The sequence below is a fragment of the Pristiophorus japonicus genome, chromosome 3, assembly GCF_044704955.1.
Source record: "Pristiophorus japonicus isolate sPriJap1 chromosome 3, sPriJap1.hap1, whole genome shotgun sequence".
Lineage (NCBI taxonomy): Eukaryota > Metazoa > Chordata > Chondrichthyes > Pristiophoridae > Pristiophorus > Pristiophorus japonicus.
The window spans coordinates 84400757-84424775 of record NC_091979.1 but is presented as its reverse complement, the minus strand read 5'-3'; the positions used below and the strand labels follow the sequence as shown (position 1 = coordinate 84424775).

The 24019-nt window shown below is 45.2% G+C and overlaps 1 protein-coding gene across 1 annotated transcript in view; it reads left to right on the top strand.

Moving 5' to 3' along the window:
- cers6 (ceramide synthase 6) overlaps window positions 1-24019 on the top strand; it is a 356478-nt gene that overhangs the window by 133435 nt on the left and 199024 nt on the right. The window contains exon 3 of the mRNA XM_070875509.1: window positions 756-886. Within this exon, the coding sequence (XP_070731610.1) occupies window positions 756-886 (131 nt within the window). The remainder of the gene's footprint in view (window positions 1-755; window positions 887-24019) is intronic.

Sequence of the window (24019 nt, the reverse complement as noted above, 5' to 3'; positions counted from 1 at the left end):
GTTGCTGTACCATTTGTGTGTAAATAACAGCGAGCACCATTAGCCTCAGCGTTACTTTGACAGGAAATTTGGGCCATTGTTATCACTCTCCATGATGACATGATGACTATTCAAAAGGAAACATGCATTTTAAAAGGGTGGGAAACAACTATAAACTTTAGAACATATTGTTTGCATTTCTCCCTCATCTTCTTCTTAATCTAAGGATGCCATTATACTGCTAATACCCATCTCAGACCAGCAGAATTGAAAATGCAGCTGGAAAATCCATTTTTACACTCCCAGATGCAGATTACAGTCTTCCAGCGAAGTTCTTGTTCGTTTCCAATTTGTTGTTTTTGTGAGAACCCTGGACACCCTACTTCTACAAAAAAGATGCAGCATAATTTTTAGTTATACTAATTCTCTGTTTAAAATAATGTGTGAAATAATATATGAAATTTGGAGTAATTTACACAAATAGGAACTAATCAGGTATGAACATCTTATGAAAACAAAGGATATTGGCATTTAATTTATATTTCAAGAAAATGGAACTGAGGAGAAAGCATACTCTGGAATTCCATAAACTTCTCCTCCTTTAAGGCCTTGATTAAAACTCATCTCTTAACTCTTCTTACAGCTCCTTCCTTGTCTCAATGTTAATTTTTTGATGGCACCTCTGTGAAGCACTTTGGAACATTCTTCTATGTTAAATGTAAGTTGTTGTTGTTATTGAAGAGGAAATTCTTAATTGGCTGATTTCTTTTTTTTAGCATCCGGATGAAAAGAGACTGGAAGGCCTTTCCAAACAACTGGATTGGGATGTCCGCACAATTCAGCGTTGGTTTCGGCAGCGAAGGAACCAGGAAAAACCCAGCACCCTTACCAAATTCTGTGAGAGCATGTACGGATTTAATCTGTTGTGTTTTACTTATACGGAATTGAAGAGAGTTTATAGTCTGACACTGTTACAAAGGAGTTTCATTTGCTGTGATTAATTTAGTTATTTCCTTAGTTATTCTTCTACTTTAATAATTGGAAGAATACTTTTTAAAATTTATTCTTGGGATGTGGGCATCACTGACGAGCAGCATTTATTGCCCATCCATGATTGCCCTTAAAAAGGTGGCGGTGAGCCGCCTTCTTGAACCGCTGCAGTCTGTCTGGTGAAGGTACTTCCATAGTGTTAGGTAGGGAGTTCCAGGATTTTGACCCAGCGATAATGAAGGAATGGCAATATATTTCCAAGTCTGGATGGTGTGTGACTTGGAGGGGAAATTAGAGGTGATGGTGTTCCCATGCACCTGCTGCCCTTGTCCTTCCAGGTAGTAGAGGTCGCAGGTTTGGGAGGTGCTGTCAAAGAAACCATGGCGAGTTGTTATAGAAGGTGCACACTGCAGACTCGGTTCGTTGGTGATGGAGGGAGTGAATCTTTAAGGTGCCAATCAAGTGGGCTGCTTTATCCTGGATGGTGTTGAGCTTCTTGAGTGTTGGTGGAGCTGCACTCATTCAGGCAAGTGAAGAGTGTTCCATCACACAGTATACTGTGGCTACAAGACTAGGTCTGAGGCTGGGTATTTTGCAGCTAGTCACTCATCTCCTAACTCCCCAAAGTCTTTCCACTATCTACACGGCACAAGTTAGGAGACTGAACACTGTGCTATCATCAGCAAACATCCCCACTTTTGACCTTAGGATGGAAGGAAGATCATTGATGAAGCAGCTGAAAATGGTTGGGCCTAGGACACTGCCCTGAGGAATTCCTACAGTGATGATATGGGGTTGAGATGATTGTCCTCCAACAACCACAACCATTTTTCTTTGTGCTGGGTATGATTCAGCCAGTGGATAGTTTTCCCTCTGATTCCCATTGACTTCAATTTGAATAGGGCTCCTTGATACCATACTTGGTCAAATGCTGCCTCAATGTCAAGGGCAGTCACTCTCACCTCACCTGTGAAATTCAGCTCTTTTGTCCATGTTTGCACCAAGGCTGTAATGAGGTCTGGAGCCAAGTGGCCCTGTAGGTAGCCAAACTGAGCATCGGTGAGCAGATTATTGTGAGCAAGTGCCGCTTGATAGCACTGCCGATGACACCTTCCATCACTTTGCTGATAGTTGAGTGTACGCGGTAATTGGCCGGATTGGATTTGTCCTGCTTTTTGTGGACAGGACATACCCAGGCAATTTTCTGCTTTGTCAGGTAAATGCCAGTGCTGTAGCTGTACTAGAACAGGTTGGCTAGAGGCACGGCTAGTTCTGGAGCAGCGTCTTCAGCACTACAGCCGAGATGTTGTCGGGGCCCATAGCCTATGCTGTATCCAGTGCGCTCAACCGTTTCTTGATATCACGTGGAGTGAATTGAATTGGCTGAAGACTGGCTTCTGTGAAGGTTGGGACCTCAGGAGGAGGCCGAGATGGATCATCTACTTGGCACTTCTGGCTGAAGATGGTTGCAAATGCTTCAGCTTTATCTTTTGCACTTGTGTGTTGGGCTCCGTCATCGTTGAGGATGCTGATACTCATGGAGCCTCCTCCTCCCATGAATTGTTTAATTGTCCACCACCATTCACGACTGGATGTGGCAATATGGCAGAACTTTGATCTGATCCATTGTTTGTGGGATCGCTTAGCTCTGTCTATGGCATGCTGCTTCCACTGTTCAGCATGCATGTAGTCCTGTGTTGTAGCTTCAACAGGTTAGCATCTCATTTTTAGAGACGCCTGGTGCTGCTTCTCGCATGCACTTCTCATTGAACCAGGGTTGGTTCACTGACTTGATGGTTCTGGCAGAGTGAGGATTATGCCGGGCCATGAGGTTACAGATTGTGGTGGAGTACAATTCTGCTAGTGCTGATGGCCCACAGCGCCTCATGGGTGCCCAGTTTTGAGCTGCTAGATCTGTTCTGAATCTCACCCATTTAGCACGGTGGTGGTGCCACATAACATGATGGAGGGTATCCTTAGTGTGACAGCCCACACCTGATTCACTCAGTCTTGTTGCAGGAGAAACACGCACAAAGCCCGTGAGAGGCAGGGTACTGGAGATGGGCAACTCCAACATTAAAGAATTCACCCCCTATGAAGAGGAGACCATGGAGCTCTGCTCTAGCCATGGGAAATGGTAAGGCCACAAGGTTAGTGGGTTAGTAGGTACACATTAACTCCATATCTGCACTGTGCCGTACCAGCATATTCCTGAACCCAAGCCCATGTATACTTGGCCTACTACTGCTTGCAAGGTCACACTGATCTTTCTTCTAGAAGCAGGAAGGTGCATCCCACTGTTATGGAACAATCAAACAGGTACTGCAGCAAACACGTGGCCTAAACACGTGAACATTTTCTAGTCACAGTGAGTAATGTCCTGGCAGCGCATGGTGCTGGCGGAACATCAGAACATATGGGCCCCCTTCCTTCGGGCCAGCCACACTGCCTCATCACAACATAAGAACAACTCAATTTATCTGCCTTTGCTCCATATCTAGGGGTACAGTAGCATAGTGACAATGTTACTGGACTAGTAAGCCAGAGGCCTGGACTAATGACTCAGAGACGCAAGTTCAAATCCCACCACAGCAGCTGGAGAATTTAAATTCAGTTAATTAAATAAATCTGGATGAAGCTACTGGATTGTTGTTAAAAACCCATCTGGTCCACTAATGCCCTTTAGGGAAGGAAATCTGCCATCCCTATCTGGTCTGGCCTATATGTGACTCCAAACCACAGCAATGCGGCTGCCCTCTGAAATGGCCTAGCAATCCATTCAGTTATAATAAACTGCTACAAATACTGTAGTGGTTCAAGAAGGCACCTTCTCAAGAGCAATTAGGGATGTGGCCTTGCCAGCGATGCCCATGAACCCCAAAAAAATGTATCCCATAATACCTGGAGAAGTTAGTCTCCTGTTCAACCACAGAGGATAGAGTAAATAAGGAGAAACAGTTTCCAATGGCAAAAGGGTCAGTAGCCAGGTGATTGGCAAAAGAACCAGAGGCAACATGAGGAAACATTTTGTTAAATGGTGATCTGGAATGCACTGAAAGGGTGGGAGCAGATTCAATAGTAAGTTAAAGAGAATTGGATAAATACTTAAAGGGGAAACAAATTACAGGGCTGCGGGGAAAGAGCTTATGAGTGGGATTAATTGAATAACGCTACCAAAGAAGCAACATGGGCACAATGGGCCGAATGGGCTCCTTCTGTGCTGTATCATTCTATGATTCTGAACTCACTGTATCAACTAAGAGAGGTCTCATGAAGGTTAGGAGGCCCTTAGAATGCAAAATAAATGAACAGATAGTCTGCGACTAGTGATCTAAGTTATTTATTACATACAGATATTTGTCTCAATATATTTTAAGTTATATATTATTGTTATATTTCTTTAATATGCTGCTAAAAAAATAATTGTTGAATTTGCCTGCATGGTACAGAAATATTACAACCTGCTTGTGGTATTGCAACTTTAAATGATTTGTGATTTCTTAGGATGTATTTTGGAGATTTTAAATGTATTCTTTTTCTGGTGCCAGAAGTGGAGGGAGGGGCTAACATAATGCATGACAAATTCTGAAATGGTTATTAGGAAATGATGATCGAATGATCATTTTTAGGCGATCCAGACAGTGGCATAAGCCCATCTAGATGCGCCATACCATTACCCACATAGCGATTTATACTATTTATACTATTCCCCATTGGAGATAGGGAAGCTTGAGCTGATGAAAAACATACATACCATTTGTACAGACCTTAAACAGTGAGTTACTTAGCTCAGATTTATGTTTTTTTGCCCTGGTAGAACACACATTAATCTATGGCTAGACTTTCCACTTGAAATCGCTGGGCTAGCACCCATATATCGCCCAAAAAGTCAGGCTATCACCCATTTTGCCTCAAAAGTGGAAAGTTGGGCCGGAACATCGCTGGAAAATTGCCAGAACAACTTTCAGGTCACATCGCCGAGATGATCGCCCACACATCGCCCAGCGCAATTTTCGGCACATCGCCCACACATCGCCGGGCTGATTGCTCACCGAGAAGATCGCTGGACATCGCTGGAGAAAAGCTGCTTTTACCTGACCTTCCTCACAGAACTCTGCATTATGGACGCCATTTTGAATGTCGGAGGAAGTGAGGAGCCTGCTTAAATAAGGGGCTTATAATTTAAGCGTCTTTTACTGATAGATCCACTCACATTTATACTTATTTATACTTATACTTATATTTATTTTAGTAGAAAGGGCATTTATATCAACATTGATAGAGATAGTGATAATAATGATAGTGATGGGGCCTGTAGCTTCTCTACCAATACTTGTAAATGCTCAAATGCTGGTGTCTGAAGTTGAGATAAGTGAAGGGTTTAGTGAAGGGGCCAATCAGAGGTGGCAGATTAACGCGAAGGCAGAGGAGGAGAACGTACAGCCGATGAACTTACAGGGAAAAGCAGTCTTACCTCAACTTGCCTGATAACACGTGCCTTAGGAGGCTGCGCTTCCGAAAGGAGGTCATCGATGAGATATGCCAGCTCATCAAGGAGGATCTGCAGCCTACCAGCACCATCAGGACCGCACTGCCCGTTGAGGTAAAAGTTACTGCGGCACTATTCTTCTACGCATCTGGCTCCTTTCAGGCTTCAGCTGGTGACATCTGTGGTATCTCTCAGCACATCACACACTGCTCCATTCAACAGGCCTTTACGCTCGCAGGATGGACTTTATAAGCTTCCCTATGACCAGGGAGGCACGGACCGGGAGGGCTTTGGGTTTCAGTTGTGCCAGCAGCTCATAAATAAACGCTTTGCATGAACTTACATTGGGAACAGTCACAGTTACAGTTACGGTTGCAGAGATACAACAGTTGCGTTTGCGTTGAGTTACATTTCATCCTTGCTTGGTCTGGCCTGGCCATTGTTTTACAACAGTTGACAGTTTTACCTTAACTTACGTTATTAGAAGACACTGCACAACAATTGTAAAGTGAAATTTCTTTTAAAATTATATTAACACCCACACCCCAACAGTGAAACAACAATAAAAACAACAACAATAAACAATTTGAACAATATCAACAAAATAAAAAACATTACACCCCCCTCCCTACCTGCAGCCATGCTTCCCTCCAAATCCTGGACTCCCCCCGTGTCCTAGCCCCACCCTCCCGTTTTGGTCGGCAGGTACCGAGACGAAGCTGGCATGTAGCGGGCAACGGCAAGACTTCCTGCCGTGGTGTGGGTGATGGTGGCGCGACCGCCTGTTGGGGGGGTGTTGGAGGGGAAGACGAAGCTGGGGAATTGCCTTCCAAGTCAGAAGGAAGTGCTTTCTCCTGACTCGCTTGTCTGCTGGTGCTGGTGGTGTGTTGGATGACGGCATCTTGGGGCTCAGTGTCATGTCCCACTAACAACGCATGTCTCAAGACATCAATGGAGGCGGTCTGCGCGCGCATCTCCAAGAGCATCTGCCGCAAAACCTCCGCTTGGCTAGCAAACACCTGGGACATGTCCCTCGTGAACTCCACAAATGCCTGGAGATGTTCCCGACTAATCGCGACAGTCTCCTCGTACAGTGTGATCAAACTCTATCCGATCGGCCAGAGGATGCGTGTGCTGAACTCGCTGACCCGACCTCTGTGGGATCGGCGTGTGCACTGTAAAACGCCTTGGCGTCACTGGCTGCATGCCGCTTGGTCCCGCTACTTCTTCTGTCGAAATCGACAAAGTGGCCGCAGGTTCCACTGTCAGAGGGATAAAAGGGGCATCCTCCTCCGCTTCCATAACATCTTCCTCCTCTGGATCGGTAGTCTCCTTCTCTTCACCACCCATGGTGAATGACACCTGCAATGGTACAGGTGCGGCCTCCCTTTGCGCCTCTGGAGCTGGTTGACCTGCAAAACACAATTGAGCTTATTGAGCTTATTAGAACAGAATGGATTCTTGCGCTGCACTGGCATAGATAGGAGGAGCAGCACTACTACAATAAATGTGACCGAGAGACGTTACATATTAATGCATCATATGGTAGTACATATGGTAGTACATCTATGTGGAATTCACTGCCCCAGAGAACTGTGGAAGCTGGATCAGTCGGAGATAGACAGAATGATAAGTGAGTGAGTGTTTATGGGGAGCGGACAGAGAAGTGGACAGATGGCCTGCCCCTGCTCTTATTTCTTATTTTCTTATGTTGCCAACCTGAGAGTAGCACAGAGGCTGCATGCATAACATGATATCATTCCTATATTATAATTAAATGACTTTACGTTACTTTAACACTGCTTGACACATTACTCACGTGACACATGGGAGGGTTCAGCAACACCACGGGTGGTGGCCGAGCGACCGTGGTGCCCACAAGTGCCGCCTCATGTTTCTCGAGGTCGATTAGTTGAGATAGCGGGTCAGGGCCCCCTCCGATGCACCTCTGCTCTGAGCGGTTGTTAGATCTCTTCCTCTGCAAACGTGAAAAGAGCATGGCATAAGTTAATTGACTAGGTAATATCATGGAAAGACAACAGTTTCCAACGTTAGGGTTTGTATCCACAATTGATGCATGGTTATAACAAAGATCGGTGTGTTTAGTTAGGAGCTACAGCTTGACACATACATATCTCCATACTAGAATTTCCATTGAACTCGGCAATGACAGGAGCTAATGTCCAAAAGTATCCCTGGGCAGACAATGAGCAAGGGCAGCTCTCCCCCAGTCCATGCTGGGTCCCTGTGTAAGTGACAGCAGCCAGGTTCATAGCCCTTAGCAGGGAATATATATGTATGTAAGAATAACAAACTTAAATTCAATCCAGGAGATTTACTATTATAATTATAATTACAATTTTCATAATTACAATATAAAATCTATACTTACTCTTGCCGAAGCAACAAGGCTGTTCCAGCACTTCCGGAACTGGTCGGACCCCCTCGCCTCGTGGGATGCTAAGGAGACGACGTTCACGATCTCGGCCCAGAGATTTCTGTAGACACGGGGTGGAGGTTTCCTATGCCTACCCCGGATTAATTGGACCCACCGGGAGTGCACCTCCTGCCTCGTCCAAAAACGGCTTTGCCCTCCGTCTCCCACCCACTCCACATCACTATCAGATGATGACATATCTCTTTTATGTATTCTAGTAAGCTTATGTATTCTGCTAAGCTTTCCTGATTTCTTCCTATCTCTGTATTCTCTCTCTCTTTATCCTCTTTCTCTCTCCTTTTGCCTTCTGCACATGTGTGGATGACCCTTGACCTCCCGAAATGCGGGAAAACCTGTTTAACAAAAAAAAGAAAAAAATCGCATGCGCAGAAGGCCGTTGCTAGGGAAGCTTTGCTTTCCACATCGCTGGGCCCGTTTTGCATCACTGAGCCGAAAGTTGGGACCCAAAAAATGGGCGATCTTCCAGCGATCATGAAGGCTGACACATCGCCAAGGCTGGAACATCGCCCAGTTTTTGGGCGATAGCCAGCAAAGTGGAAAGTCTACCCCATATTTTTTTATGGATGCAGTGATGGAGAAATTAAAGCTTTAGGGACTGCAATCTAAGTATGGCACCAGCATAATTTATGATTTGGCTTCATTGCTTACTGAGGTCCACCTAGCTGTTCAAGAAATATTAAAAAATCTTCATTTGTTAAAGACCCTGTAATGGTCGGTGTAATATACTTATGCAGCCTTTATATTTGAGCAGGTGCAAAAATAATTATAATAAAGCAGATATTTTCATCAGTCTTGTTTTTTACTATGTGCTGGTTTGTGGGGTTTTCGAGAAGACATTGGATGCATTTTTTTTCACTAATTTATTGAAAATATTTCTTAACTAGCAATGCTCAAGTCAGGAAAATGTAAAATCTCTTTTGCACCGGCGTTATGAATTATTCAATTAATAAATTAAATTACTTAAAATGTACTGCTGACTTTCACAAGCAGCTTTGCCTTGAAAACATTTCCAAAGTACATTAATATGAATAATTAGAAAAATTGAAAAGAGGCTTTGAAAAGAGAAATCAGCTGTAGTCATTTGTGAATGAGTTTCAATTAAGAGACTGTCACAAGTCTTTTTTTGTACTTGTATAGACTACCACAAAGCATTGCTCTTTGTTTTGAATTTATTTCTCAATCATATTTTAATTTTAATAATGTCCTAAGTGAGGATTGAATGTTTATTTCATAGTTAATATTTCTATTTTAAGTGTAACCAAAACAGATTATCTGGTCCCTATTTGATTACTGTTTGTGGGACCTTGCTCTGCTCAAATTGAGTGCTGCGTTTCCTAAGTTGCAATAATGATTACACTTTGAAAGTACGTCATTGGCTGTAAAGCGCTTTGGTGCGTCCAGAGGACGCGAAAGGTGCTGTATAACACATTCTTTCTCCTACCTTTACTTATAAAACGCACCGCAAATCTTTCATTACATTATCATTCGCATAGTTGGCCTCACATGAAAAAAATGATGTTTTATTACTGACTAATTTGCTATGGAAAAAGTTGAGCCTATTTGGGATACATAGGGAAATCATGTAGAGACAGAGGATATGGCAAAAGTATTAAATGAGTACTTTGCATCTGTCTTCAAAAAGGAAGTAGACAATGTGAATGTTACACTAAAAGAGGGGAGAAAAATTACGGACAGGATAATAATAGATAGAGAAGACGTGCTAACAAGATTAGCATTACTGAAAGTTAGTGAGTCACCTGGTCCAGATGGATGCATCCTAGGTTGCTGACAGAAGCAATGGTAGAAATAACAGAGTCATTGGTCACAATCTTTCAATCCTCATTGCATACAGGAATAGTGCTGTAGGACTGGAGGGTTGCTAATGTCATACCACTATTCAAGAAAGGGTAGAGGGAGAAACCAGGATATTACAGGCCAGTCAGCCTAACATCGGTGGTAAGGAAGTTATTGGAAACCATTATCAGGGACAAAATAAACTTTAATTTGGAAAGGCATAGGTTAATCAAGGAGAGACAGCATGAATTTGTTGAAGGTAAATTGTGTCTGACTAACTTAATTGAATTCTTTGATGAGATAACAGAGAAGGTTGATTGAAGTACTGCAGTAGATGTATATATGGACTTTGACACAGTGTCACACAGGAAGCTTGTTAAGAAGATGGAAGCCCATGGATTTGAGGAGTAGTGGTATAGATACAAAATTAACTTAGTGACAGGAAGCAAAGGGTGGTTGTGGATGGATTTTTTTTAGACTGGGAGGTGGTTTGCTGGGAAGTGGTGATCTCCAAGGATCAGTTTTCGGTCCATTACTCTTTGGAATTTTTATAAACTACCTAGACTCGGGTGTAGGGAGCAGCATTACAAAGTTTGCAGATGATATGAAATTTGGCAAAGCAGTAGATCATGACGAGGATAGTTATAGGCTTCAGAATGCCATAGACAGGATGGTGAAATGGGCAGACGCATGGCAGATGGAGTTCAATGCGATGAAGTGTGAAGTGATGCACTTTGAGAGGACTAATATGGAAAAACAGTATCATTTAATGGCACAATTTTGAAAAGTGTAGATGAGCAGAGAGACCTTAGTGTCCATATACACAAATCCTTAAAGGTGGCAGGGCAAGGTGATAAGGTGGTTAAAAAGCATATGAGTTAGTTGGAATTATAAATAGAGGGATAGAATATAAAAGCAAAGAGATCACTGGATAGACCCTAGCTGGAGTATTTTGAACTTGAGGATGAGGAATTTACAGGATTATGGACAAAAATGGGGATATGCCGGCTCGACAGGCCAAATGTGCAGAAAGTTTCTGTAATTCTATGATGATTCTATCATCTGTAAACTCTTGATATCAACTATAATTGTTTCTTAAGCAGTTCATGCATCTGTTGCTTATGCACTGCAACTCTGGTTGAAATGCCTAGGAACTCTGAAAGTTTAATCATTAATTATAGGGCGAAGTGCTTTCACCATTGACCAACGTGGATGGAAAACATAGCCTATTGTATGTTTCAGTTGACATGAGTTCAATTAATTTTTATTTGCCTACCTAATAACAATGTAGGAAACAATTTCTGTGACAGCATTTCAAACAGGATCCATTGGTTGTGTAGTGCTTTGGAACATGCTGAGAATGTGAAGGGTGCTCATCATCTACAAAGGTTATATATTAGAATGAATTATAAGGGATGATTATCAACCCCTCGGCCAGCCATGAATAGGATGGTAGCACAATTAAAATACCAGCTCTTACCATCCCATTTCCACCAACACCCAGGTTGACCCCCCAATGCCAAACCCTCCATGGCCCTCCTCATGGATCGCTTCCGCCCCCGCTTTAATTAAGCTGGACCAGCTGGGCTCCATGGTGGAAATTGGTCAGGCCTCAAACAGCTTTCATTGGGTGGGTGACAGGCTTGCTCTGCTCGCTTGCTACCCAATGGAAGCAGACAGACAAAAATCTACTCCATGGAACATAAGAACATAAGAAATAGGAGCAGGAGTAGGCCCTTAAGACTGCTTTGCCATTCAATAAGATCATGGCTGATCTGATCTTGGCCTCAACTCCACTTTCCTGCCTGTTCCACATAACCCTTGACTCTTCTATAGTTCAAGAATCTGCCTATCTCAGCCTTGACTATATTCAATGACTCAGCTTCCACAGCTCTCTGGGGTAGAGAATTCTAAAGATTCACGACCCTCTGAGAGAAGAAATTCCTTCTCACCTCCGTCTTAAATGGGCAACTCCATATTTGGAAATTATGCCCCCTAGTTGTAGATTCTCCCACAAGGGGAAACATCCTCTCCGCATCTATCCTGTCAAGTCCCCTCAGTATCTTATATGTTTCAATAAGATCACCTCTCATTCTTCTAAAGTCCAATGAGTACAGGCCCAACCTGCTTAACCTTTCCTCATAAGACAATCTCTTCATCCCAGGAATCAACCTAGTGAACCTTCTCTGAACTGCCTCCAATGCATATCCCTTCTTAAATAAGGAGACCAAAACTGTAGGCAGTACTCTAGGTATGGTCTCACCAACGCCCTGTACAGTTGTAGCAGGACTTCTCTGCTTTTATATTCTATCCCCCTTGCAATAAAGGCCAACGTTCCATTTGCCTTCCTAATTACTTGCTGCACCCGCATACTAACTTTTTGTGTTTCATGTATGAGGACCCCCAGGTCCCTCTGTACCGCAACATTTTGTAGTCTCCATTTAAATAATATTTTGTTTCTATTTTTCCTACCAAAGTGGATAATCTTATATTTTTTCGCATTGTATTCCATTTGCCAAATTTTTGCCCACTCACTTAACCTGCCTATATCCCTTTGCAGACTCTTTGGTGGCGGGCGGGTGGGGGGGCGGGGTGGAAATTGCCCTCTGCTCCATTCAAATTATTTGAATTATTACCGCCTGGCGTGAGTTGGTAGGAAGAGGTGTAAAATTTGGCTCTTTAACTCTTGATACCGCCTCTCAGCACTTTAGGGCGCTGTTTGAGGCGGTGTACAAGAGGGTTTGGGGCGGGGGTGGTGTCCATCACTGCCACCTGACCACGTCGGCGCGACAGTGATAACTTCAGCACGACACGGACGTGCCGCGTAGCATCGTACCTCCCCTTCAGGCACACTGGGCCTCTAGGGAAGGGTTAGGCCGGGCCAGAGGTGCTGCAGGCAGCCCGGCTGGACCCGCGGCCGTCATTGTCGGCCGACTGCAAAGTCAGTCAACAATGAAAAGAAAATGGTGGCAGTGACAGTCCGCTCTCCCCTTTCAGAGCGGCTGCACTGTCCAGCCACTGGCAACTTCCCACCTCTAAAAACTGTCACTGGCACCAACTGGCGGCTGCTGCTCTCCCGCAGGGCAGAAAAGGGGTGACTACTGGACGGTAAGGGTTCGGCTCATGGTCGTCAAGGGGTCAGAGCGCCGAGCGGGTGGAAAGTCGGGGCGCTCCGGAACCTGTTTCCGTTGCCCCCGGCCTGGGGGCAATTGCGGATGGATGGAACCCTCCATCTGCCTCTAGTCGGTAAGGCCTTACTGTTAACTAAGAGGTGGTAACAGGCCTTAAAAAATGCGGCAATTTTCCCCCTTTGTGTCCTTATAACTTGCTTTCCCACCTATCTTTGTATAATCAGCAAATTTGGCTACAATACACTCGGTCCCTTCATCCAAGTCATTAATATAGATTGTAAATAGATGGGGCCCCAACACTGATCCCTGTGGCACCCCACGTGTTACAGTTTACCAACCTGAAAATTACTCATTTATCCCGACTCTCTAATTTCTGTTAGTTAACCAACCCTCTATTCATGCTAATATATTATCCCCAACACCATGAGCTCTTATCTTGTGTAATAACTTTTTATGTGGCACCTTATTGAATGCCTTTTGGAAATCTAAATACACGACATCTACTGGTTCCCCTTTATCCACCCTGCTTGTTACATCCTCTAATAAGAATTCTAATACATTTGTCAAACATGATTTCCCTTTCATAAAACCATGCTGACTCTGCTTGATTGTATTATGATTTTCTAAATGTCCTGCTACTACTTCCTTAATAATGGACTCCAGCATTTTCCCAGTGCAGATGTTAGGCTAACTGGCTCATAGTTTCTTGCTTTCTGTCTCCCTCCTTTCTTGAATAGAGGTATTTATTTGTGCATTTCTAATCCGTTGGGACCTTTAAAGAATCTCGGGATTTTTGGAAGATTACAACCAATGCATCCACTATCTTTGCAGCCACTTCTTTCAAGACCCTAGGATGCAGACCATCAGGTCCTGACAGCCTTTAGTCCCATTAGTTTGCCTAGTAGTTTTTCTCTATAGTAATAATGATTGTTTTAATTTCCTCCCCTCCTTTTTCCACCTGATTTTCTACTATTATTGGGATGCTTTTAGTGTCTTCTACCATAAAGACAGATACAAAATATTTGTTCAAATCTCTGCAATTTTCTTATTTCCCATTATTAATTCCCCAGTCTCTTTCTCTAAGGGACCGACATTTACTTTAGCTACTCTCTTCCTTTTTATAAACCTGTAGAAGCTCTTACTGTCTGTTTTTATATTTCATGCTAGTTTACTCTCATAATCTATTTTCTCCCGCTTTATTATTTTTTTAGTCATCCTTTGTTGGTTTCTAAAATGTTCTCAATCTTCTAACCTACCACTAATCTTTGCAACATTGTATGCCTTTTCTTTCAATTTGATACCATCCTTAACTTCCTTACTTAGCCACAGATTGTTCATCCTTCTCAGAATCTTTGTCAATGGAATATATCTTTGTTGAGAATTATGAAATGTCTCCTTAAATGTCTGCCATTGCTTTGCTACCATTTAACCTTTTAATCTATTTTCCCAGTCCACATTAGCCAACTCTATCTTCATATCTTTGTAATTACCTTTATTTAGGTTTAAGATACTTGTTTCAGACCCAAATTTCTCACCCTCAAACTGAATGCAAAATTATGTCATGTTATGATCACTCTTCCCTAGAGTATCCTTTTCTATGAGATCATTAATTAACCCAGTCTCATTACATATTACCAGATCTAAAATAGCCTGTTCCGTGGTTGGTTCCACAATGTATTGTTCTAAGAAACTGCCCCGAATACACTCTATGAACTCTGTGAATTTGTCCTCAAAGCTACCTTTGCCAATTTGATTTTTCCAATCTATATGAAGATTAAAATTGCCCACGATTATTGCAGTATCTCTATTCCAAGCATCAATTATTTCTTGATTTATACTCTGTCCTACAGTTTAGTACTGTTAAGGGGCCACCAATACTACTCTCACCAGTAACTTCTTTCCCTTGCTATTTCTTATCTCCATCCAAACTGAATATATATCTTGATACATTTAAGATCATGCAACACTCACAGATATACTCAGAGCTAAATAGACAAGTGCAACACTTTGCATAGGCTGGGATATTCCAGGCAAATTAAAATGCAGTTCTATCTTTACTAATTGGATCTCCCACAGCATTGCACACAAAAATAAATAAAAACAAATATTTTTCTGAGATATAGCTCTATGTCCCTGTAATTGTGGTTGCATGTCTCATATTATCTATTTCTTTTTGTCTCCCTCTCAGTCATTGTTTTTCACTTTGTCTCTCTCCCTGTGCCTCTCATGCTTTTTCCTCATTGTTGTCTGTGCACCTCTCCATTTGTCTCTTATTCTCATCCTTTCGCTCTCCCTCTCACTGTATTCCTGTTTCTTCATTCCTCTGCATATCTCCCAAACTCTCTGCATGGCTGGAATTTTTACATTGCAGAGAGTACGGGTTTACGAGCACGTGCGGAATGAAAAGCACTGAACTTGACAGCATGTTGGGAACCCAGCTTCATCCCACCAACTTCCATTTTTTAACTCTGGCGCGTTGCACAACATGCCACAGACCTGCTTGGGAGAGGCAGGGGACCTCATTGAAGTAGTTAACAGCTCGTTGAGAGACCCCTAACAGGCTTTTTAACTTGAGGTTTGAGCTTTTACTGCTTGCGCATGGGATTCACAGACTTCCTGAAGCTCATCTGTGAAGGCAAGACGAGGGCTCATGGCCATTGTGTGAGCTCTCCAATTGTCAGCTGGAAAAAGCACATAAAGTACTGAGCATTGAGTTCTGGTCATCACATTACAGGAAAGATGTGATTGTATCAGACAGGATACAGAGGAGATTTATGAAAATTTTGCCAGGACTGGAGAATTTTAGCTGTGAGGAAAGATTGGCTGGGGTTGTTTTCTTTGGAACAGAGGAGGTTGTGTGGAGACTTGATTGAGGTGTGTAAAATTATGAAGGGCCTAGATAGAGTGGATAGGAAGGACATATTTCCCCTAGCAGATGGGTCAATGACCAGGGGTCTTAGATTTAAAGTAATTGGTAGAAGCATTAGAGGGGAGTTGAAGAGAACTATTTCACCCACACCATACACCTGCTGCTTTGCATCAGGGCTCTTGCTGACACCATTTTGTGCAGAGATTTAGCTTTCAGGAGTTTGCACGTGATTTCTGCAACCTCAGAAGCCACTCTCACTACATTGCAAGACGCTTTGACTACATTGACGGATTGTGCCTCTGATCTCCACTTTACCTGGCACCTATCAGATCAGCATGGGTGCCGCTTATGCTGTCTCACCATGGACCTCAGAATCAGACCAAGATGAGCCCCAGCACCAACAACAACAGCAGCAGCAGCCTTCTCCCCACCGAACTGATGCTCTACAGGAGAGAGGGGCTCAGCACAGGGATACACCACGCCAGAGGCGATACCCCCAACACAGGGTATATAGGCAGAGGATGAGCTTCCTGGACATGACTGAGCAGCAGTGCTTCAGGAGTTTCAGGCCAGGTCGTGGCAGACATTTGTAGCTTGCTAGAAGACCTGCTGCCCAGAAGACCTGGTAGACATGCGTTACCAGTGGCTGTCAAAGTCACCACCACCCTCAACTTCTTCACCTCAGGCTCCTTCCAGCATCTGCAGTAGACATTTGCAGGATCTCGCAGTGAGCCGCCCACAAGTGCATCGCCCAGGTGACTGATGGTATGTTTGACAAGTCAAGCACTTATGTACACTTTGCCACTGATGAAGCCAGTCTGACTGAGCGTGCGCTCGGCTTTGTGCAGGGCATCATCCAGGAGTGTTCATGAACTGGAAGGACATTCGGAAGGACAAAAAGATGATCATCCATGTGTGTGCCTGATTCCCAGCGTGCTGTCATGTCCCTTTTGACCTGAGCCAATCCACTCTCCCTCAGCTCTTTGCACGTCTGACCAGACTTACCGGCTGGCTACTTGGAGACAAGGGCTATCCACTGAAGACATGGCTGACGACTCCCTTCAGGGGGCCAAGCAATGAGGCCGAGGAGCGCTATAATGAAAGCCACATGATGACCATATGTGTCATAGAGCAAGTGATCGGCATGCTGAAGATGAACTTCAGATGCCCTGAGAGATCTGGAGGAGCCCTTCAGTACGCAGCAATCAGGGTCACCAGAATCATTATTATATGCTGCGCACTGCACAACATAGTGCAGCAGCGAGGATTGGGGCTGCAGGAAGAGCAAGGCGCAGATTGGACAGCCTGTTCGGAGGAGGAGAAGGAGCAGGTGGAAGATGAGGAGGGGGAACCCAAGGTGGACATAGCACCAGCAGCGGTGCACATTGCTACCCGGGAGGCTCAGGATGGCCTCATAATGGCACAATCTAGTTAAGTTGCACCCATCTGGCTCCCAGATGCTGTACCAACTTCCCCCCATCACCCCGACCAACACCACAAAGTAGTCCTAAAATGGCCAAACCATTCCTGTCTCACACATCATCTGGGTTTTGGAGCCTGTGAGGGCCCCAACAAAATCTGCTCCTCCTGCAATTGTGCAGGGGCAGACTCGGCCATCGGGACCTGAGGTAGCATGTGGGTCTTTGACTAATGGGGGGGGGGGGGGGCAATGGGGGAGATGTGTGAGCACTTTGAGAAAAGCCCCTACTTCTATGTCCCCTCTCACCATCATTCCTCTCATGGGCCATCCGCACTTCCCATGCGAGCAAAGAGTTGGAGAGCACCTTGCCGGACAGCAGTGGGGCAATGAATGCCCAAGTCTAGAGATGATTGCAATAAGAGTCTGCAAGCTGTTGTTCACAGTAAGCATGTTCTTGTTTGACTGGCGCATTTGCTGCTCTATGTAGGTGGCCATCTTTTCTTTGGAAAGCACATCATTGTCATGGCCTGCGACATGATGCTGCTCATGTTGGGGACGGACTCCTCCATTCTCTCTGCAGTCGTGCACACCACAGTTGGGAAAAGTGGCCATCTCCTTGCACGTTTGTTGCTGCTCCTCCAAGATCAACCTCTTTGTCGACGGCCCGACGTTCAACTTCTTCATACCGCTGAGCAGAGCTTGGTACGTCGTGCACTCTCTGGCAAGGACTCTCCACTGCTGTCCCTGCCCCCACCATCTGTTCTTGCTCACTTGTGATGGGTGGGATACCAGATGACAACACTACTCTATGTCTTACTGGACCCACCGAGGTGTGCTTATCTGCGTTGGTGCTGGGTACACATCTGCAAAGGGTGACTATGAGGGAGTGACGTTACATTGCCTAATGGCGGCCTTCTGTGGTGTTTCTTTATATGATTGCATTAAGATCAGGGTGAGTGTCAGCGGTGGATAGTCAGTTGGGGATGTGAGTCGGTGCATAGACGGTGCGGGATGGGTGCACCTGCAAGGTAGGTTGGTGTGAGGAGTGACGTGCAGGAGTAGGTTTGGGAAGGCAGAGTGAGGGGGTTGGGGTGACACCCACATCAGGATGTAGTTGAATGTAGCATTGTACTCACCTTTCCTGCCCTCATGAGATCATTAAATCTCTTCCTACACTGCAACCAGGAGCAGCTCACAACACCCAGGGACCTCCTTCCCTGGATCTCAGTCCCTGCAGCAGGATTTCCAGGGAGGAATTTGAAAACCTGGTGGCGCAGCCTTCCGGCACTGAGACTGCATCATTGGCTCTAAATGGTTGCACCCTCACAGTCAAAGTCAAAGAATTGGCTGTAACACCAACAGGCACCTCTTACAAACACCTCAACCCTCCTACAAAAACCTTCAACTCTCATCTGTCCACTGCCCCCTTTAAATAGGTGAGCTGAAGTCGAGGCACTGATGTCTTTTGCTTTTTGCTGCTTGTTTGAGCCTCCATATCAAGCAGAAAGATGATGCAAATTGTGCAAACAAAGCAAAATTGAAAGACCAGGCCAAGAGAGAGGGCAGATCTCCGTGGGAACACATCTTCTGAGCTTTTCTAAGATTTAATGGCTAAGTTAAGTGTTTTTCTCAGAACAAATTGATTTTTATGTGTGTTTGTTATTTTATGACTTTAATTATAGGGCTCTATACTTGACTGGGTGAAAACCTGCATGGCTGCAGAAAGGACTTGGAGACACATTTCTGAGTGATTTGATTAGTTTTGTGACTGTTAATATTTTGAATAATCTGTTGTATATTGCTAGTAGGATTCATAGTAGTTGCTTGTTTTTGATCAGTAGATCACTAATTATTTAGTAAAGCACCATGCTGAATTATTTCAATGAATAGAGATCTGGGCAGATCCTATTTACCAATGATAATGATAATTTTGATGTCTCAGTCCAAGTATTGTTACACCACTGCTAATAGTACAGGGTAGTAATGACTATTGGTGCTATCAGCACCCTAGCAGACTCAAAAAGTATTTGCCTGCTAATTTAGTGGAGGCATTAGCTCATTTAAAATTAAGGTGCTCCTGCCTCAGTTTAAATGCAGAGGAATTGCATACAAACGCACATCTGCTAATATTACCAACAATTACTTCGACACTTATATGTTCTGATCAGTAAGCACTTCTGGTGACAAAACTGTCAAGAGTAAAATTAACACAGATAGGGGCTGAAATTCATGCCCGCCAGAAAGCTGGCGCACATTAAAAAGGTTTTACCATTGGGTCCGATGAGGCGGGCTCTCGATCGATTTTCATCTAGTTGACGTTTTTTTCGGAGCCGGTCATAATGGGGGCAGCAATGTGGCGGTAAGTGCTGGTGAGGGGCGGAAGTGAGGGTGGGCATCACCACGGTTCTCCCATGCTTTAAAGGGGAGATAATCAGCAAATATTTAGGATCGGCCACTGGGCCACCAGGGAGGGCACAGTAATCCAGCCGACATGGAAGTCGTCCGGCAAAAAAAATAAAATGGTGGCTGCGACAATGGGCCCTTGCCTTTAATGGCCACCACGCAGCCAGGGCTCGCAATCAGAATAGAAGGTACACCGACAGAGAAAGCTGTCGGGGGAACCGCTCGGCAGGGATTTGATTTTTCGGGCTGAATATGGACGGAGGTCGGGGATCCCGGCGATGCGCGCACTGCTGACGGACTTACGGCCACTCGGCAGCAGCGGGGCGGAAGTGGGGGCCGCCAGGAAAATATGCTTAATTTAGCTTGCGCCGGCCATTCGACCAGAAATTGGCGGCCATTGAATTCCGCCACATGGCTGCCGCAAAATGGCGATAACGGGCCTTATTCAGACCCTGAATTTCAGCCCCATAATCTTCTACAGTCATGTAGGCAATACTAACACAAACCTCTCTTCTGCAACAGTGTTGTCCTGTAGAAATTGTTGACTAGCCATAAGTGTGGTACAGAAACACTGTTTTAGCCTCATGCATTAATTTAATAGAAAACTCCTTACATACACTCACACAACCTGTGTATATTCACGTAACAATTATCAAGCACCATTTAGTAACCAAGGAAGTAAAGCTTTCACAATGATCAAAATACACTCTGCTTATTGTTATATATGTATACTTGTATTTACTCTGTACAGCCTCCAGAGGGCTCGTCCCCTGGAGTCCCAAGGGATCCCATAATCCCTTGGGAGCACAGGTATTTAAGGAGGCTTCACAGGTTGGAGAGGCACTCTGGAGACCTGCAATAAAAGACTACGGTCACACTTTACTTTGACCTCACAGTGCTCAGTCTGACTCTTTCTCCATAGACAACACTTATCATCTTACCATTTTAGCAACAAATGGGCGGGCACGTGGCAGATGGAATTTAACGCAGAAAAGTGTGAAGTGATACATTTTGGTAGAAAGAATGAGGCGAGGAAATATAAAGTAAAGGGTACAATTCTAAAGGGGGTGCAACAGAGAGACCTAGGGGTATATGTGTACAAATCGTTGAAGGTGGCAAGGCAGGTTGAGAAAGCTGTTAAAAAAGCTTATGGGATCCTGGGCTTCATGAATAAGAAAGAAAGAAAGAAAGACTTTCATTAATATAGCACCTTTCATGACCACCAGACGTTACAAAGCGTTTTACAGCTAATGAAGCACTTTTGGAGTGTAGTCACTGTTGTAGTGAAGCATAGAGTACAAAAGTGTGGAAATGATGATGAACCTGTATAAAACACTGCTTTGGCCTCAATTGGAGTATTGTGTCCGATTCTGGGCACTGCACTTTAGGAAGGATATGACAGTCTCAGAGAGGGTGCATAAAAGATTTATGAGAATGATTCCAGGGATGAGGGACTTTAGTTATGTGGATAGACTGCAGATGCTGGGGTTGTTCTCCTTCGAGCCAAAAAGATTTGTTAGAAGTGTTCAAAATCATGAGGGGTCTGGACAGAGTAGATAGAGAGAAACTGTTCTCATTGGCGGAAGGGTCGAGGACCAGAGGTCACAGATTTAAGGTGATTTACAAAAGAATCAACAGCAACATAAGAAAAACATTTTTATATAGCGAGTAGTTAGGATCTGGAACGCACTGACTGAAAGGGTGGTAGAGGCAGATTCAATCAGGATTTTCAAAAAGGAATTGGATAAGTACCTGAAAGAAAAAAATTTGCAGGGCTACGGAGAAAGGGGGCGAGAGTGGGACTAGCTGAAGTGCTCTTGCAAAGAGCAGGCACGGGCTCTTCCGTGCTGTAACCATTCAATGATTCTATGATTCCATGAAACACCTAGGGTCTAAATTTGATGGAAGCCAAGGCCCGCCTAAGTACCGCCCAAACGACAGCCAATAGCAGCCGAGAGACCGGGCTTACCCCGTCAATCTGGGCGGCAGCGGGCGGGTGCTCTCAATCTCAGCGGCAAATGCAATCCTCGTGAAAGTGCCACCGAGGATTGAGTTGGGCCCAGGGAGGGGGGGGGAACACTAAAAAATAAAAATCTTCACAAAAAAAAAACGACCGGAACACCTTCAGGGGACCCCGTACAGGTAAAACGCTGAAAGAAAAACAATTAAAACATGTTCACTAACCTTTTTTTGAAGGTCTTCATACTTACTGTCGGGGTTAGACCTGCCTCCACACAGCGGTCCTTCCCCCTGCTGCCGTCGACTCCCGCCCGCACTAATATGCCAGCTCGGTGGGTGGGAGGTCACTTACGCGACTTGGCCACCAGAGGCTGTCAGCGGGCGGTTCCCAGCGGTATTCCCCACCCGCCGGATGCAGACCTGGAGGAATCTGTGACCGAGAGGAGAGCTGCTAAAAAACTCAGTGGCAACTGGCGGCAGTGGGCGGTAAGGCCACCAATTTCGGGCCCTTAACGTTTAGCTTTGTGCCTGTGCTATTTCCCAAGTTAGATGGAAATGCTCATGCTGTGGTCACTATCATCTAGTGTTCCAGTTCCTTAACAGAGCTAGGTCACTACCGTAATGTATTTGCTTCATGGATTCTTTGCTTAAAAATTCATAGCAACACATTACTATTAAGAACTAGATGGTTTATTCGCAAACGGTTTAACAATCACATTACACATTACCAGTTCAATTATTTTAGTTGTGCATTTTAAACGAATGCCCCCTGCAAGGGGGGATCACATTCCAAAATATATTTTTTCCAGTGCCCCTTTTTTTTCATTTTTTTTTGAGGGCACCAACTCACAAATTAAACAAGTGCCCCCTTGCTAAAAGCAGGGGGGGGGGGCACTAAAACCGGCAAATTAAACAAATTAAACCTTAGACAAAAAAATCAAATTAAAATTTGGTTGCCGGGCGTGATGATGCACACCAGTCCCTCCAGCGCCCACCTCTCGCGGAAGGCCGCGAGCGTACCGGTGGACACCGCGTGCTCCATCTCCAGGGACACGCTGGCTCGGATGTAACCGCGGAAGAGAGGCAGGCAGTCAGGTTGAACGACCCCCTCGACCGCCCGCTGCCTGGACTGGCTGATGGCACCCTTGGCCGTGCCCAGGAGCAGTCCTACGAGGAGGCCCTCCGACTGGCCCGCTCCCCTCCGCACAGGGTGCCCAAAGATCAGGAGTGTGAGACTGAAGTGCAACCAGAATTTGAGGAACAGCCCCTTCAAATATTGGAAGAGGGGCTGCAACCTCACACATTCAATAAAAACACGGAACACGGACTCTTCCAGGCCGCAGAAACTGCAGGCGGCCTGGGAGCCCGTGAACCGACTTAAAAACTTATTGCACGGGACTGCTCCGTGCAACACAATCCAGGTCAAGTCCCCAATAAATAAAGGGAGGACTCCCGCATAGAGTGCACTCCATTGGGGACCCCCGCCTCCTCCAGACGACAAGATGGTGCACCATGGCATGTCCGGACGGCAGACGAGGAGAGCAATGTGGAGAGTGTGCAGGAGCAGCCCATACAGGGATCCCCTCCAAGCAGAACTGAAAGGCACAGAGGGGATTTCCCGGAGGAGGCTCAAGTTATGAAGTGCCGGCTCCCGAGGGAGGTTTTGGGGTTTGGCGCCAATGAGGGATTCCGTCCGGACGGGGGTCAGTTCGGACGGGATCTCCCCACGTGCTTGTGCCTCCTCGACACATCTAACGGAGTCAGGGCCCAGCGCTGTTTTTAGTGACTCGATGGCATTGGCCGTGCGCTGGACGTTGGCCCAGGATAGGTGCTGTGCCAGCTCCTCTGGCGCCATCCAGCCCACTTCAACAGCTCTACAATTATTTTGTTGAGAACAAATAAACAATGAAATCAAGTGTCCCCTGATTAAAGGGGGGCACTCCAAAACTTTCAAACGTGCCCTTTTTTGTTTTTTTTTTCCTTTTTTTTTGTGAGTTTTTTTTGTGGGTTTTTTTTCGCACTAAAACCACAAATTATGCAAGTGCCCCTATAAAAGGGGAGGGAGACACTAAAACCAGCAATAAAAACAAATTAAATTTTAAAACATATAAAATCAAATTAAAATTTGATTGCCGGGGGTGATGATGTACTCCAGTCAATCCGGCGCCCACCTCTCACGGAAGGCCGCGAGCGTACCGGTGGACACCGCGTGCTCCATCTCTAGGGACACACTGGCTCGGCTGTAAGCGCGGAAGAGAGGCAGGTAGTCGGGCTGAATGACCCCCTCGACCGCCCGCTGCCTGGACCGGCTGATGGCACCCTTGGCCGTGCCCAGGAGCAGACCTACGAGGAGACCCTCGGACCTACCCACTCCCCTCCGCACAGGGGGCCCAAAGATCAGGAGTGTGGGTCTGAAGTGCAACTAGAATTTGAGGAGCAGCCCCTTTAAATAATGGAACAGGGGCTGCAACCTCACACATTCTATAAAAACATGGAACACAGACTCCTCCAGACCGCAGAAATTGCA